Source organism: Meles meles, chromosome 8 (assembly GCF_922984935.1).
Source record: "Meles meles chromosome 8, mMelMel3.1 paternal haplotype, whole genome shotgun sequence".
NCBI lineage: Eukaryota > Metazoa > Chordata > Mammalia > Carnivora > Mustelidae > Meles > Meles meles.
The window spans coordinates 6,073,085-6,091,301 of NC_060073.1; the positions used below are offsets into that span (position 1 = coordinate 6,073,085).

An 18,217-nucleotide genomic window follows, 5' to 3' on the forward strand; every position below is an offset into this window, starting at 1 on the left:
GTGCAGACGTCAATGTCAAAGTCATGAGAATTTGAGGATTGTGGGTCTTAGAGGTAGGGAAGGTATTGGCCTTAGTGAATCTCTTCGGAAACCAGGGAGTCAGGAAAGATCAAAGATATCCTACTTCATCCCAATTACTCGAAGTCCCTCTTCTGTAAATTGTAAATAGTAGTGAGAAACAGGGGGCATGTAAGTTCAAGGGGTCACTTGGCAAACTAATGAACAAGCAGGCCCATGTTTTCTCCACCTCAGCCCTGCTGACACTTTGGCCCAGATCCTTCTTCGCTGTGGGGGATGCTGTCCTGTGGGCCGCGGGATGTTAAACAGCCTCCCAGCCTCTCCTCACTGGATGCCAGCAGCAGCACCACCCCTGCCCGGTCCGATCATCAAACCGTCTCTAGTCACTGCCAGAGCTGAATGTTCCTTGGAAGCAGGCAAAAATCACCCCTGGTAGAGAGCCACTGTCCAAAACCATCTGCAAGATCAACCCAACACACTTTATCTGACTGTGGCCCCAGGTCTGGAGTCGCTTTGCCTCCAATTACACAGCTAGTTCACGGCACATTATCTATGCGAATAACCAATGCCAACAGAGTCCAGAATTGTGAAAAAGTCCTGGTCAGATTTGAGACTGAAGATGGGGACGCTCGGGTAGCTCAGTCAATTAAGTGTCCAATTCTTGATTTTGGCTCAGGTCAGGGTCCTAGGGTCGTGAGACAGAGCCCTGCATGGAGCTCTGTGCTCAGTGGCGGCGGGGGGGTGGGTTCTCCTTGATAGTCTCTCCCTCCCTCCATGCCACCTTCCCCCATCACAGATGCACTCTTTCTCCCTCTCTCTCAAATAAATCTTTTTTTAAAAAAAGATTTTATTTATTTATTTGACAGAGAGAGAGAGAGAGAGAGAGAGAGATCACAAGTAGGCAGAGAGGCAGGCAGAGAGAGAGGAGGAAGCAGGCTCCCAGCTGAGCAGAGACCCTGATGCGGGGCTCGATCTCAGGACCCTGAGATCATGACCTGAGCCGAAGGCAGAGGCTTTAACCCACTGAGCCACCCAGGTGCCCCTCTCAAATAAATAAATCTTAAAAAAAAAAAAAAAAAAAAGACTGAAGATGATTTCCCTCCATTTTGGATCTCAGTATGACAAATGAGTTAAACACATTCAGAGAGAATGACCTGGGGCATTAACATCATTTTGCTGGAGGGCTTTAAAGAGCACGTCCTGTTGTTAAGCCTTCTGACAGGTCCAGAATTGTTTCCGTGGTAAAGCTGCAACATCTTTCACTTGGGTTGGCATTAGAGGGAAACTGCTGGCTATTTCCTGACTCTTCTAGATGTTCCAAACAATCCCATTAGAAGCAAACTCCCAATTCTCCAAATTTCTACTTCTATAAATACGAAGGGCTTTTCTCACCCCAGAGCCCCGGACCACCAGCTGCGCCGTGGCTGCGTCTAACTGCAGTACTGGAGGCAGCGCCAGCAGCCCAAGGCACTGCGCCCGTGGGGTGATGCTGGCTGCTGCAGGAGGGGACATGCTCCTGTGGAGATGCGGGGAGCAGAGCGGGGTGGTATTTTTAGGCTATCAATTTTATGAAGTACTCGTCTCGAACACCATCACCCACAGTGCAATGGAAATGACAACTCTCAGCAGCAGGCAGTCTGGGCTGAAAGGCTGCATCTCTTGACCTCCCTGACCGAAGCACTGTCGGCACCTACTGTTACCAGCTGGGAAAACCAAATTATGTTGCTACTGTGGGCTCCCAGTCTTGGGAAAATTCAACAACTACTAATTTTTTAAAAATTATTTGAGAGAGAGAGAGAGAGAGAGAACAAGCATGCTCGAGTGAGCAAAGGCAGGGGCAGAGGGAGAGGGAGAAAATCCCAAGCAGACTCCACACTGAGTGCGGAGCCCCATGTGGGGCTCGATCTTACAACCTTGAGATCATGACCTGAGCTGAAAGCTTAACTGACAGAGCCACCCAGATGCCCCAATGACTGTAATAATTTGTATCAGCAGAAATACCTTCTGGTTCTAGTGATAAACTGGATCCTCTGAAATTTCGGGAACGAAAAAGAAGATTAAGGAAAATAACTATGCAACAACACTAGGAAGTCAGAGAGAGGCAGAGGATAAAAGTCGGGTTGCAGGTGCACACCTGCCCACGTACGCACAATCTCGGTGTTCTTCCCCTAATACACTTGGAAGTTCTCTGTAAAAGCACGGCTCACTCTGTCATTCCCGAAGGGCCTTTCATACTCAAGGATTCCAAAATTCCACATCCACATCGAAACATATGGGCCTCTTCAAAAATAGAAATATCACAGAGAATCAGCAAAGCAAGTCTGAAATCTGGCCAGCAGAACGAGGATTTGAAGGACTCATGACAAAGACAGCTAGATCCCAACAGTTTCAGGAGAGCAGAACTGAAACGGTTCTAACTGACGGTAAGGAGAGGAGCCACGGCAGCTTCCGTTCACCGCACGCTCACCGAGTAGTAAATCCATCCACCCATCAACCGGCCGCCACACGGAGGACCGAGCCGCATTCTCTCATCGTATCTGCGCGCTGCCTTACAAGGTGTGTGTTTTTAACAAGTACTTTATAGATGAAGAAACAAAGGCCTGACAATGGCCCCAGATCACACAGTCAGTGGAATGGTGGAGTCGAGATTCAAACTCAGAAGTCTGCCTCCAGACCACGTGCTCTCAACCCAGTCCCACTTTGCCCAGATGAATGTTCTGTGTAGACAGGGACCCACAGGCCATTATCATATTGTTAAGCCTGATACTCAGTTGTCCTAACTTTGAGCTGACTGGGCTGCTGGGCCAACTCTAAGGCACTCGGAGGCTCAGAGCATCAGCGGTTTCCCATTTAAATCATGTTAGTCACGTAACTGAGGCTAAAGCAGAACCTGCAGACACGTTCTATCAACCCAGAAATACCTTCATTAGTATAAAATAATGTATCAATTTAATAATAACAATCCCAAGCATTTACCGAGCATTCATTACAAGTCAGTGTTACGCTCGGTGTTTCGGGGCATTATATCAGTTAAAAATTTAATCGCATTTTGTTATGTACTCCTCGTTCCACACTCCTAGGGCACTATGAAACAGCTCTCCTTCGGCCCGGTCCCAGGTTCCTCTCTATAAGAGTCAACCCTTGTATTTACAGTTAAGATGGAACCTGGCTGTAGGGGCCAGTGATCTCTGCGGACACTGACGATTCAGCAGGGCCATTCAGCAGCTCCCCGCCCCCCCAACCCTCAAGAAAGAGTAGCTAAAAGCCACGAAACAGCAAGGTGAGGCCTCAGCTCTGGGTCACAGAGTGCAGGATCTGTAAGTGGCATGCCAGAGGCTTTTCTGTTGGAGGGATTCTGCTTGTCGACCACAGTTTTCCACCCCACATTTCCTCACTAATGCCACCTGGGGCCACTGTCCTAGGGCCAGACAGTGCCCGCAGTGCCTTACCAGGAAGAGGGATAGGGTGGGAGGCAGCCCCACCTGGTGGCAGCAAGCAGAAAGGCATCCCATGCTCTGACCCACGAGCAGCCCCAGGGTGTGCAGACACCGGGGACAGGAGGCAGCCTTTCCATAGTCACGGGGCTTTTCAAGGGATGGAGGGCCTCACATGCCTCACATGCCTCACACAGCATTTCCTCACAATTAATACCTATTTTCAAGGTGAGCTCTGTACGCCCTCTCTCAGAACGGGAAGAACAGGAGGACTGAAAGGATTCAGTTTCTTTGATCTACAGAAAAGACACCGCGCTTGCAAGAGCAAACCATAAACTGCCCTAAAACCATGCACATCTCCTTCCTTTAGTTGTAAACAAGGGGAAGAACAGCTCCTCAGGGCCTGACGTAGAGACAGCATCAACCCAGGCTCCAACCTCTGACCCACTGCCATAGGGAGAGTCTTCCCGAGCAGGGACAGAGCATGGTCCAGGATGACGCTGCGCTCTTGGGTACTACACGAGAGAGCAACTCTTTCTTCTTGGTCACCAGGCAAAATGGAAATCGGCCTGTCAAATTCGTAATTCTTTGCAAGTACTGCCCGCGTCTCTGAATAAAGCCTATGTGGCGTCTCTGATCAGATCCTGTGGGCTTCCCGCCCCTTTGCATTCTTCCTCTGCCTGGAAAGCACGATTACTTACCACTGCAGGATGCCATACTCCCCGCTACCATGTGACGCATGTTGAGGGAGAAATTTACGGTACTGTGTGTTCTGGGAGGGAAGGCTCCTTCTTGTGGCAGGAACTGACCAAAAAGGACACCCAAATAGCCACAGCAATGCCCACGAGAACCAAGCTCCCAGCGAGGACTCCAGTCAGGACACCCATGGTTGAAACAACATGAGACCCCGCTCTTTCAGCACCACGAGGTGAGCCGGGAGCAGAGTGCCCAGAGTGTGAAGCCCCAACACTCCCCGGCCCCTCTCCCCGACCCCCATAGCCATTGGTCTTGCTCACAGGGCTGGTGGTGTCTTTGCCGAGGCTGCCCTTGCTGTTGAGGCTGCCAATCTCCGTCTGTGAGCTGGACTGCGACATCCCCTCAAAGAAGGGCCTGCGGCAAAGAAGCACAGCCAGGGTCAGTGGCCACCAGGGCCCAGGGCAGCAGCTCGTGCGAGTTGGGTCGTGACGGTGTGCACGAAAGGCTGACAACCCGGGCTTGAAGGATGCCCGCTGAGGAAGGACATGGCAGAGGGTGGACAAGGAGGGCCTGGATCAAAAGACTCGAGATTATCAGGACTTTTGTCAGCTAGAGGCAAAAACAGTGATCTCTATCCGGACAGCTGGAGGTTCCACAAGGGTGAGGAGCCAAGATACCCTGGTAAAGGAGGGGACAGGAGGGAGGGCATCTAGGAGGTCGCTCTGGCTCAGAGAGACGCAGGGAGACAATCTGGTGGAGAGGTTTGGGCCTCACTTGAGCTTGGGCTTCGGAGTACTAAGGATGCTCTCGGTCTCCTCCATTTCGGGGCCACTGTCGCTGGGATTATACATTTCCAGACTATCATACAGTTCGTCCAAGTCCTCTTCCACCTCTCGTATCTGCTCTCGGGATACATGTTCCAGCCCGAAACCCACCTGCGGGGGAAAAAGATCTTTGAGTTTGGGGTACATCTGTTAACAGCTACGGTAGATGGGCAACTTTCCTCCTGGATGGGTACCAACTGGCTTCCTTAACTCGTCCTCCTTAAGGGACAGGCCATAGCTTCACACTCATCGGGGCAACCTTGGTGTCCTCTCTGTGACCCAATCCTGAGAGCGGGGATGTGGTGAGACCACCTTTCCTTTTCAATGTCTCCCTGCCACTCCATGCTACAGGCCTGGCACAAGGAAGAAACGCCGAAGTGCTAATGGGCCTCTGCCAGAGGACAGGTGCGAGAGAACCCAGAAGACGGTGACCCCGCGCAGGCTGGTCCTGTTCTCCTGAGGAGCCCACAGAAGGACAAAGAAACCTCTGAACAATCTTCCTCTCCATCTCTTCTCCAGTGCACCGAGAAGCCAAGCGTACGAAAACTGGCACCAGGCTGGTCAGAGCCCAGGGAGGACACTGCTTCTCTATCCGTGACCAATTCTTGGTTACTTAACGGCGGACCGTTGAGGACACTCCCACCTCACAGGTCGTTGTGCACCATGATCCCCCTCTGACAGGAGGTAAAACCAAGCAACAACCAGACGTTACTAATGCCCCATGCCAGAAGGGTGGCGTTAGCCAACAGTTGAGTATAACCACGCTACTCCCCCCTGCAGGTACCGCGAATCCTTTCTTTCTCTTTTTACGTAGCTTAAAGCCCTTCTTTAGCTCTTCTCTCACGTGGAGGTCCTGTAGTCCCGACTCCCAGTGGCAGGAAAAAATGCAGCTCAGGAACAAGGGTGAAACTCAGGGAATTCTACTCACCATCACCCTCGGGAGTAAGGGGTCGTACCTCATCTGAAACTTTAAACCGCTTCAGGAGGGCCACAAACTTCTGCTTGATGTTAGGTTGCTGTGGGAACAAACGGCACAGAAGTTCTCAACAACACCCACCCACGCACGACGACCAGTTTAAGCCAACGGAGTGATCCAGAGCCCACTCTTTCCCTTGCGAAGCACTGTGGGAAGACACGAAGATGGGGAAACAGCTTCTATCCTCCGGCACGTAAACCCCCCCCAGGGAAGCAGGCACGTGCATGCTTAACGCGGAGCAGTCCCCAGGGCTGTGGGCATAGAGTGTGGGCCCCTCCCACACACCTCCCAGTCCTCCCTTCCTCCAGTCCTTCAGATACGTCGTGCTGCCTGATGATCTCCGCCTGCATACACACGGGCACCTCAAGCCCGGCATTCCCAAGAATTTATCACCTTCTCCCCGTGTTCCCATCCTGGGTACCATTATCACCAACCCCCGATCACGGGAATCTGAACCCAGAGCGTCTCCCCTCCCGTTTCTCCTCACAGCCCGGTGTTCACTAACCCCGACTCTCTCCTTCACCTGTGACAGCACCGCTGTCCTTCAGGCCTGTCTCCTCCCCACAGCTCTGTGGGATCAGGGCCTTCAACCGCCACGCCCCCAGCCCCACATCCCGGCTAGTTTCCGGTCTTGTTCTCTCCAGAGTCCACGGTGATCGTCACAAATGCAAACCTCGTCCTGCTACTCCCCGAATTAGAGGTCTTCACCGGCCCCCAGCGCCCAGGGAAGAAAGCTGCGGCATTAAGCATGGGTCTGTCTGAGGGCTGCCCTGTCTGTCCCTGGCCCCGCCTCACCGCTGAACACCTCCCACGTCTATTCGAGAGGCAAGCGCTGATCGTTCTGTCAAGAATGGCATGTTGCAGGACTCCTGGGAGTCTTTCTATACGGTATCTTCTGCCCTGACGGCACATGCTCTCCCAATCCACTTGGTGAAGTTTTATTTCTCCTTAGAAACCCGTCCCATGGCATCTGCTCTGTGAGGCTCTCCCGGCACTCCTGCCCGGAGCCGGCCGCTTGCCCCTGGGCACCATCGCTGTCCCGGAGCCGGCCGCTTGCCCCGGGCACCATCGCTGTCCCTTACACCAAGCTCTATCTTCCAGCACCTACTCTGCTGCGTTGTAGCAGCTGGTCTAGACGCTGTCTGTGTTCAACTCCGTGATCTCCTCGATGGCATGGACTAGGCCTTTCTTGTCTCTCTGTCTCTAACGCCAGGCGCAATGACTGGTCCTAAGTACTTCCGACTGAGTGACAGACTTGCCGTCTGGGGATGGAAGAGACTAACTTGCGAGTAAGACTGAGCCAGACCTTCAAAAAAAGCAGGGTTTCCAAAGGTAGAAAGGGTATCCACAGCAGAGAAAAACACTTAGCAAATCAATTAGTGTCTCTAGAACAAAGTATTCTTTGTTCTAGAGAGAAGAATGCATGTGTACAAAAGGAGACAGAAACTAAAGAACCATTCCAAGTCTCTGGTAATCTGCCTGGAGAGAGCCTGCAGCTAAAAAAAAAAGGGCGCCTGGGTGGCTCGGTGGTTTGGGCTGCTGCCTTCGGCTCGGGTCGTGATCCCAGGGTCCTGGGATCGAGTCCCGCATCGGGCTCTCTGCTCAGCCGGGAGCCTGCTTCCTCCTCTCTCTCTCTCTGCCTGCCTCTCTGCCTACTTGTGATCTCTCTCTGTCGAATAAATAAATAAAATCTTAAAAAAAAACAAACAAAACAAAAACAAAAACAAAAACAAAAAACAAAGAACAACCTTTGAGGAAGAGGATATTAATAGGAGCACTGGACTCTGGTCCTATAACAGGGTGAAGCTATGGTTCATCCGAGACCACAGGGAAAGGTGGCTTATAAAGCTCCAGCAGGCCTCCCCACCGTTACAGAGCAGGAGAAAGAAGAACTTAACCGGAAGAAGCTACAACACAAAGGGATCCTCCAACCTCTCCCCATTGCAAGTACAACAGCATAAGATGTCTGAGGCCCTGGGGACATGCCCTACCCACGCCATTTTGGAGTGCCAAGCAAGGATATGATACCTGAGGACAACAAAACAATTCTCACGCTCTCTAGTCGTTCATTATTTCATGGGGGAAATCAAGGCCACAGTCTTGAGGACTTTAAGGCCAGTAATGCCTAAGGAGGCAAGGAGAGAGGACAGTGTGGTTTCATGGTGAATGCCAGGCTCAGAGGCAACACGTCTGGAAGGTCTGGTCTACATTTACTTCATGCCTGCGGGTGACGGGAATCTCTGCTCTTGGGGTCCCTAGGCTAGTTCTACTCTAGACAATCAGGATACGCCGGGGAAAAATGAAACTGAGTTTCTAGCACTTTTGACTCTCCCACACTTTAGCACAGGATCTCCAGGATCAAAGTTAACCCAGACCGAGAAACAGACTCTGAACTGTAGAGAACAAACTGATGGTTACCAGAGGGAGGTGGGCAGGGGGATGGGTGAAACAGGCGAAGGGGATTAAGAGTGCGCATATCACGATGAGTACGGAGTCATGTACAGAGCTGCTGAATCATTATGTACACACCTGAAACTAATGTAACACTGTAGGTTAACCATACTGCAATTAAAATGAAATGAAATGCAATGACATTTAATTTAACCCCCCCCCAAAAACAACCCCCAAAGTTACCCTAGAAATCCAGGTATTAAGTGTCTTAGTCCAGGATTCTAATTTCACCAAAAATAGTGACTCCTGAGGACATCTTATGTAGAAGACACAATTCAAAGGCATCTGGCTTCTAAGGTTATGGATCCATTAAGGCAGGAATGATACCCAATGTAATTAGACCTTACCAAACCCAGTTCTAAGCACTAGCCTGTTATTTCTGGGTTAAAATGATTAAAAATGGTGATAGCCCTAGAAAAGACCGTGTCTGTCTATGTGGTAGGCAGATATAATTTGAAGGAGTCACCTGGAGAGGGGACGAGGGGTGCCTGAGGCATTCTGCTTCTTGAGGAAGCATTACCTGTTGCAAAGTCTAAAACAAGGTTTCTCAACCTATTTTCTATCCCGAGATAACCTGAAAAATATAACACGCTCCTATAAGTAACACTGCTTCTCTACACCAGTGACTCTTAATTACGTGGTGGTGCTGGTGGAGGGGATAAATGGGTGTATCAGAACCTCCAGAACCTTCATGTGCAGATTTTTAAAAAGACCCCAGGAAGTTTCAATACACCACTCCCCTCCTACCACCAAATTTAAAATCTCAGCTAAAACATTCCCCGGACCTTTGAGGCTTACCCTTGTGATGGCAGAGGTCGAGGTTAGTTTCCTCCGGGTTTTCTTTACTTTCCGTAGATCTTCATCTTCATAGAACAGGTCCTAAGGGGGTAGGTGGATGGAATGAAGTTGGGAAATTCCAGGAGGGTCTGGAATTATTTCTCAGACGCTACACGTGAGGGGCTGTGGAAAGTTACCTGCCCATGCAATGGATCATCACTGCCTTCCTGCTCTGATGAAAAACTCTCTTCCTCTTCCTCAGAATAATTGTCAATATCAGGAGAACGATCTGGAAAAGAGACACCTTAGTAAGACAACCTTGCGATCTGAAGATCTGGCCTAAGAGAGTTTGGTTGGCTGGAATCATGGCTCCTGTCGGGTGGAAATACGGCTGGGGTAGAGGAGAGAGCCACAGCTATTGTAGGCCACATTTTATTCTCAGCGATCTCTAAACTTCTTTTTTCATAGGAACGTTTTAGGCCTGTCTTGTTCAGCTTTCCCAGGATGGGGAGCCGACGACGGGCTTGTTCTTGACCCACAGGGCTCTCCCGATACTACATACATCTTACCAGACAGCTTGGACTTGATTCCTTCATGGTCAATGGGCTGGCTGGACAGAGAGTAGATCTTTATTTCTGCCACAGGCACGGAGACGTCCTTCACGTTGCTGTGCAGGCCGAGCACCAGGGCACCCTCACTAGGGTGCTGCATCACCTGAGGCCACAGGGCAGCAATGCAAATGCCTTACTAAGGGAGGTGAGCCGTCCATTTTCATAAATCCAAGTGGATGTGCAAGCCAATGGGAATGGATTGTGCTAATACATGTTCCTTCTCACTACCTTTCAAATCCAAGGTTACTGTTCTCCTCTTACCTTCAAGGTCTTATTACTTCAATTGTCAGCCTGGTCATGCCCTGTCACTGGTCAGGCCCTGTGCTTAAAAACAAAGATCAAGGCTCAAGACTAAAATGATGGCTAATCTCTACGACTACAGTTTAGTGTTAGTCCTTGACAGAGCAGTTCTCCTGGCTGGTTGGGGCCAGCCTGCAGATGGTGGTTACCTGTGTCTGGCAATGAGGAAAGGACCTACGGGACTTGAGGAAATGGAAGGGCTTGACACAGGTGGGGAAATGTGGTATCCATAATACTTCACTCCCTACGGTCCCTCATACTGATCCAAAGCCCGAAGAGGAAAGACAGATGGGCTGGGACTGTCTCACATGTTCTATTTATTAAGGTCACAAAAATTTTCCTATTCAACATACTAAAGTAGATGTAAGCTAAAACTGATTTATGGGCCAGCTGCGTGGGGGCTGGGCATGTGGCAGCCGCTGAGCTCTGCACAGGGGGGATGCCTCCTGGCACCAGCCACACGGGGAATGGGAGGCCACCAGATTCTCCAGACAGGACTGTGACGGATGTCAACTATTTCATACGGCCAGATTTGAGGAGCAAGTTAATGCTTTTCAGGAGCAGGAAATCAACAGAAAATCCCTGCGGACACGTTGACAGGACTTCCGTTAAATGGGGCCTGCTCTGAAAATCTACAAGTATCATGTAAAACCTCTGCAGACAAAGCATTTAAAGAACACCTCTTTGTAGTATAGTCAAACTGGGCTCTTAGACCTCAAAAAATACATAATGACATATTTTCCTTGATGAAACTCTGTAAACATAATACATATACGTGTATATGTCAAGAATTTCAGTCAAATGAAACGCCATCCTACTGGATAGATGAGGCAATCCATCGGCTGACCGGAACTCAGCCAGGAGGAGCACGGATACCTTGCGGACAGGACGGTTTTCCTGTGGAGCTTGTCAAATAGAGTGATCTTTGACATGACTGAACACCCCTCCCCACTAAAGGGATTTTCTTCACAGAATGCTTTCCCACAATCCTTGAAAAAGGACTGAACTGAATGATCTTTTGGTTACAGATGTAGGGAGAGTACAAACAAGAAAACTTGGATAAGAGGAGAGGAGAGAGATAGATGGCAGTCTTCCTTGAATTCCTCTGCTCCTGAGAGCTTGTGTTATTTGGGTGGAAATGACAACACCTCTTTTCATAGAGGCTCTTTCACTTGACCTTATTAAGGCTTCGCTGGGACGCACTGTGATGTGTGAGATGAATGTGCGTCACTGCCCCTGCCGAAGCAGAACCTCTGGAAACAGAAACTCTGCTGTGTTTGGGGGATATCCATCCATATTCGGCTTCTTTCACAGGGGGTAATGAATGGATTTTCTGCAGAGATGTACTTTCAGATTGGCGTTTTTTTCCATAGAAGGAAGCATTTTTTCACTTTACGGTTGCTATCCATACTAATTTGTTTCTGAAGGAATATGTAGGAAGTTATAGATCAGAAAGCCTTGTTACTGTATTCTATATATATATACAGAATACACATGCGCGCGCGCACACACACACACACACGTATGCCTTCATGATGGTGTAATTTTTTTTTAAGATTTTTTTTTTTTGATAGAGATCACAAGTAGACAGAGAGGCAGGCAGAGAGAGAGGGGGAAGCAGGCTTCCCCCGAGTAGAGAGCTGGATGCAGGGCTCGATCCCAAGACCCTGAGATCAAGACTGAGTCGAAGGCAGAGGCTTAATCCACTGAGCCACCCAGGCGCCCCTAAGATTTTATTTTTAAGTGCTCTCTACACCCAACATGGGGTGTGAATATATAACCCCAAGACTAAGCATTGCAGGCTCCACCGACTGAATCAGCCAGGCCCACAGTGTGTAATTTTAAAAAACTGCTCTCATGCTTTGTTTGATTCTCGATTTGAGTACTTGTTTTTAAGAACTTGAAACGGTGGGCTTGCTACATACATATCTGTTCGAGACATTTGTTTGAATTCCCAGTATCGATGCCTTGTTGAATTGGTGCTTTATAGTCACAATAAAGCATTGCTTCAGCTTAAAAAAATAATAAAAAGTAAAACTGATTTGGGATCCCTTTTTTCTTTCCCCTTTTCAGGGTTGAGAGGATCCACCTGGCACACAAGGGAACTATACAGATGAGCAAACACACTGAGGATAATGGAAGCCTGCTTTCTTCTGCTGGAGGGAATTAGAGCTGTGGAAAGGGGAAAGGCTACAATAAGCCCAATGGTATTGGGTTGGAATTAATTGGAACGTGAGCTCATGATCAGACAGACAGACACAGACAGGGAAACAGGCATGATGCGTGTGTGTACGTATGTATGAGGGCATATACACACGTGGAGATATGTTTTCTAGCTCTCTATGTTGAGAGGGAGTAGAAGTAATGACACCCTAACTGGGAAAATGAATACTGGTACCCACATGTTGGTTTCTAAATACCATTCTCCACTGAAAGGAACCAGGACCCTTCAGAGAATCAGTTCATTCCAAGGCTGGGTCAGGGAAAGTACAAGATGATAGTTTATATTTTGTACCAGAAAGTAAAGAAATATATAAAGAATGGTGGGACATATAAAAAGAAAGATATAGGAACCAGCTTGGAGGGGCTCTCACTGGCCAAATCTGAGATAATCTGAGCATCAAAGTAACTAATGACAGTTACAGATTAAACCCCACTGAATTAAACAGGAATCCATAGGTCCATAATTAATGAACCAATCAATAAATGGTGAAGAAGAGAAAGCGCTGTCTTACCACAGAAAGCGAACTCATAATACAGCAGGAATGACGGGATTATAAAGTCACTGTCTGGCAAGCATCAAAATAATAATTGAATCAGGCAAGAATCACGAGTAGACGCTAAACTTAGTTGGTGAACATATGAGGAGAGAAAAGGTTGTTACATAAACATCTCAAAACATCTGCCTATAAAGTATTTTTTCATTGGTAAATACAAAAAATGTATTAATTCGGATTGGAAATGCTGACAGACATCATCTTAATCAAGGAAGAGAAGCTAACCTCACCAGAAATGGAACAATTGACGTGCGGCACTGCCCGTCGTGCACTGGAAGAACACAGCATTACTTCTGTGGTAATTCTGCCAAAAATGTCAGAAGACATCCGACAAACCCAAACTGAGGAATATTCTCTAAGGTAACCAGCCTATATTCTTTCTTTTTTTTTTTTTAGCCTGCACTCTTTTTTTTTTTTTTTTAAGATTTTATTTATTTATTTGACAGACAGAGATCACAAGTAGATAGAGAGGCAGGCAGAGAGAGAGAGAGGGAAGCAGGCCCCTGCCGAGCAGAGAACCCAATGCGGGACTCGATCCCAGGACCCCGAGATCATGACCTGAGCCGAAGGCAGCGGCTTACCCCACTGAGCCACCCAGGTGCCCCTTAGCCTGCACTCTTAAAAAAAAAAGTCAAGGGAATGAAAGACAAGGGAAATCTGAGGGACTGTTGAAAACTGAAGACCAAAAAGGCAAGACAACTAAACGAACACATAATCCTAGATTAAATTCTATGCCTGTAAAGGACATTACTGAGACCCTTGGCGCAGTGTGAATGGGGACTGCAGGCTGGATGGTGATCCCGTACCAGGGCTAATGTGCTTATCTTCAGGGCGGGCATGGTGCTGGGCACACAGGAGAGTGCTCTTATTTTTAGGAAATTAATTGTTTCTCGGCCTTTGGCTAAGATCAAGTGTAGGAAATTAACACACTGCAGTATTAACATGTAGTAGGACATCGTGTCTGCAACTTACTCTCAGTGGTTCAGAGAATATGCAGGAATGTTCATACAGGGAGAGGAAAATAAGGCAAATGTGGTTAACATGTTAGCAGTGAAGAATCCAAGGGAAGGGTATATGGCAGTTCTTTATACTGTTCTTACAACTTTTCTGCAAGTTTGAATTTTCTTTTAAACTGAAAGAAAAACATTCTGTGAGGGAGAAAGTACCTCCTGAGGTATATCCTGAATTTCCACTAAAAGAACGGACTTGTAAAATAAAATAGAACACTCGAGCAGTGGGCTGGGAAGATGGTTTGCTGAGCTCAACTGGCTGGGCCTAGTGTCTCTCTCGGGCTCTCCGACTCAAGGGCTGGAGACGGTTCCTCTTACCTCTGCCATGTTGATGAGTCCCACAGCCAGGGTCTTATAGCCCAGGATGGTCCGGTTCTTGTAGCGCTTTCTCCTTTGCAACATGATCTGTAGCTTGTTGGCATCTCGCTTCAGGAAATGAGGATACTGCCAAGTACAAAAGAGTCAAACGTTGTTAATAAGTAACAGGCACCTGGTCTTGGGGCACCTGTGTGACTCAGTCGGTTGAGTGCCTGTCTGCCTTTGGCTCAGGTCATGATCCCAAGGTTCTGGGATCAAGCCCTACACCTGGCTCCCTGCTCCGTGGAAGCCTGCTTCTCCCTCTCCCTCTTTCTCTGCCCCTCCCCCTGCTTGTGCTCTCTCTCTCTCAAATAAATAAATAAAATCTTAAAAAAAAAAAAAAAAAAAGCAACTGGGTCCTTGGTGGGTTCTGGTCCCGCTGGAGGATACACAGCGCAACTTTACTGGGCCTCACTGTCTCCTGGCTTTACAAGGCTGGGAAGCAGGGGTGAATAAACCACCATTAAGGTGCTGCTCAGGGTCTGGTTCTGCTTGGTGCCTGACTTCCACTCTGCAGCTCTGTAGTACACACGTATTCAGACAACTGCCTCCTGGTGGCTCAGGCAACTAAGCGTCTGCTTTTGGCTCAGTTCATGGTCCCGGGACCCTGGGATTGAGCCCCTTGTCGGCTCCCTGCTCAGGAGGGTGTCGGCTTGTCCTTCTCCTGGTCCCTCCACCCCACCTGCCCCCCAGCTCGTGCTTTCTCTCTCACTCTTTCTCCAATAAATACAATCTCGAAGAGAAAAGAAAAGAGAAGAGAAGAAAACTGCCTCTTTCCTTGCCATGTGACCAAACGTTTCTCCCTGTGCTTCAATCTGGGCTCCTGGGATTACAATGAGAGAGAGACAACTAAAAAGGGATAAGGAGGAGAAGGGAAGGAACTGAGATTACAACATGGGGGCAGAGTGAGACTGAAAGGGACAAATTCAGCTGGGGTGTGGACTGCAGATTACCAAGGAGAGGTTAAGGGGGCTGAGGGCAGGCTGAGAAAGGATGGGTAGGCTAACAGCTTTATCCAAGGAAAAGGAAAAGAACTTGGGTCTCAGCACCCTCACCGTGGCTGGCTAAGTCATTGCTTTGGCCCTCCAGGCTTGCTATAGATGCTCAATTCATTGGATGACTTTAATTCATTGTGCTATGGCCGCTCTCGGATAAAATAGCCTCCAGATTAAACTATTTAGGGACGAGACTGGACATTAGTGACCTAAGATTGAGTAGATTCTCACCTGGAGGGAGAAGGTTAATTGGAGTTCTGTTTCCACCAGTCCACTAGCTGGAAGGATGATCTCATTGGAACGAAGAATCCTTTTTGAACCCTGAAAACCAAGAAAAAACAGGCCCAATGTGTATCATCAAAAAATCACACCAAAAGAAATACTAAGTTTGCAAACACCTTTTAAACTCTATAAATATTCTTACCAAATACTTCCTTGGTTTTTGTTAGAAACATCAAAATCAAGCCACATCATAGGTATGATTTTATAGGTTATTATATTGTGTGTTCATGAAAGGTTTTCACATAAAAGTGAGGAATTTTTGCATGTAGAGCTCTCCCGAAGAAGAGCCAGGCAGGTAGCAGTACCCTCCCCATGGTCAACTCTGCCTCCCTTCTTCCTCTTGAATTGACACTTCACCTGTACTGTCTTGTCTTTGGGCCTTTCTTTTCACATGCTCCCCCCCCCCCCCCCTGGATGCTCATTCATGGTTCTACACATACCTAAGGCACGCATCTTTCAGGTCTCACTTTAATTTTTTCCCAGGAACCTTTCCTTTCAGCCCTACCCCTTCTAACCTAGCAAGAGGCTAGCTATCCGAGCATTTTCAGCTCTACAAATTAAGTTGGGCCAAACTCTTCCAAAAGTGTAAAAAGAGACCAGCAGGAGGGCCTAAGGAATGTCCGCAAATTTGTATAAATTAATTTTTCAAAAAAAAATTATTTAAACACAGTGAAAAATGCCCAGATCTCCAGGACACGGATCAATGATCCGTGTAAATGTATCCGTGATAAATGTATCATTTATCAAATGATAAATGCATTTACCTGTGTAACAAGCCACAACTGCCTCAGGACATCTATCATTTCCATTGCTCCAGGAAAACTCCGTGATCCTTCCCAAACAATTCTACACTGCCCTTTGCGGTAAGCACGGTTCTGATTTCTTTCAGCATAGGTTAGTTTTGCCAATTCTAAAATTCCATATACATGGTCATATGGTATGCACTATTTTAGCGGGGCTTCTTTAAACATCATCTTTTGAGGTTCACATAGGGTGTCGCATCTATTAGTAGTTCGTTCCTTCTTACTGCCAAGTGGAATCCCATTCTATGAATACACCACACTTTGTCCACTCTACTGTTGCTGAACATTCGCACTTGGGTCGTTTCTAGTTTTTGGCTATTAGGGCTAACACTGCCATTCTTGTTACAAGTCTGTGTAAAAAAGTATGTTTTACTATTTCTTGGGCAAACACCTAGGAGAGGAATTGCTGGGTCTCAGGGTAGATGTATGTTTAATTTTATGAGAAACTGCCAGACCAATTTCCAAAGTGTTGGTACGATTCCCACCCCCAGCAGCAGTGTAGGAGAGCTCCAGTTCCCCCGTGTCTTCACCGGCACTTGGTACGACCAGGCTTCGGTTCACGGATTCTCGTGGGTACATACAGTGGAATATCGCTGCGGTTGCGATTTCCATTTCCCTGATGACTACTACTGTTAAGCACCTTCCCATCTGTTTACTGATCATTTGTATACTGCCATTTATGAGGTGCCTGATCAAATATTTTCATCCAGGTTTGTTTAACTTGTTTTTGAGTTGTAAGAGTTTTTTTTTTTTTTTTTAATGTATACAAGTCACTTGTCAGATATATGTATAGTAAATATTTTCTTGCCTACTTATTTTCTTAATGGTATCTTTTGATGAAATATTTAATTGTGATCAAGTGTACTTTATTACTTTTTTTAAAAAAGGTTTTATTTATTTATTTGACATAGAGAGATCACAAGTAGGCAGAGAGGCAGGCAGAGAGAGAGAGAGAGAGAGAGTAGCAGGCTCCCTGCCAAGCAGAGAGCCCGATGCGGGACTCGATCCCAAGACCCTGAGATCATGACCCGAGCTGAAGGCAGTAGCTTAACCCACTAGCCACCCAAGCACCCCTTTATTACTTTTTTATGGTTAATGCATTCTGGGTCCTAGTGAAGACATCTCTGCCTACTTTAAGATTGTGAAGTTACTCTGCTAACTTCAGTTACTCTGGTATCTGTGTTGGAGCAGATATTCTCCTGTTTCCCTTTAAAAATTTTGTAATTTTAGGGGCTCCTGGGTGGCTCAGTGGGTTAAAGCCTCTGCCTTTGGCCTGATCACGATCCCGAGCCCCACATCGGGATCTCTGCTCCGCAGGGAGCCTGCTTCTTCCTCTCTCTCTGCCTGCCTCTCTGCCTACTTGTGATCTCTGTCAAGTAAATAAATAAAATCTTTTTTTTTTAGAATTTTTTTTTAAAGGTTTTATTTATTCATTTAACAAAGAGGGAGAGTACAAGCAGGAAGAGCAGCAGGCAGAGTGGGAGGGAGAAGCAAGCTCTCTGCTGAGCCAGGAGCCAGATGTGGGACTCGATCCCAGGACCCTGGGATCACAACCTGAGCCAAAGGCAGCCACTTAACAAACTGAGCCACCCAGGTGTCCCAATAAATAAAATCTTTAAAAAAATTAAAAAATTATAATCTTAGTGGTTTTTTTTTTTGCAGTAGCTATTATTTTTCTTAATTTAATTTTTTTTCAGTGTTCCAAAATTCATTGTTTATGTACCACACCCAGTACTCCATGCAATATGTGCCTTCCATAATATCCACATATATTTTAGGTTTTATATCCATTTCTAATTTTTGTTTTTACAAAATGCAAATTTTATTTAATGCAGGAAGGAAAATCTAAATAAAATAGTTTGCAATGTTTTTGTAACAAGAATAGTGTACCATACCAATGAAATAT

General features: G+C 47.3%; 1 protein-coding gene across 2 annotated transcripts in view; it reads right to left on the reverse strand.

Annotated features, from left to right (window-relative positions):
* PACS1 (phosphofurin acidic cluster sorting protein 1) overlaps positions 1 to 18,217 on the reverse strand; it is a 151,165-nt gene that overhangs the window by 15,935 nt on the left and 117,013 nt on the right. For both annotated transcript variants that reach the window (XM_046016632.1, XM_046016631.1), the window contains exons 3-10: positions 15,458 to 15,547; positions 14,193 to 14,318; positions 9,746 to 9,890; positions 9,374 to 9,465; positions 9,198 to 9,278; positions 5,929 to 5,988; positions 4,923 to 5,083; positions 4,469 to 4,562 (exon numbers count right to left, since the gene is read on the reverse strand). In XM_046016632.1, the coding sequence (XP_045872588.1) occupies positions 4,469 to 4,562; positions 4,923 to 5,083; positions 5,929 to 5,988; positions 9,198 to 9,278; positions 9,374 to 9,465; positions 9,746 to 9,890; positions 14,193 to 14,318; positions 15,458 to 15,547 (849 nt within the window). The remainder of the gene's footprint in view (positions 1 to 4,468; positions 4,563 to 4,922; positions 5,084 to 5,928; positions 5,989 to 9,197; positions 9,279 to 9,373; positions 9,466 to 9,745; positions 9,891 to 14,192; positions 14,319 to 15,457; positions 15,548 to 18,217) is intronic.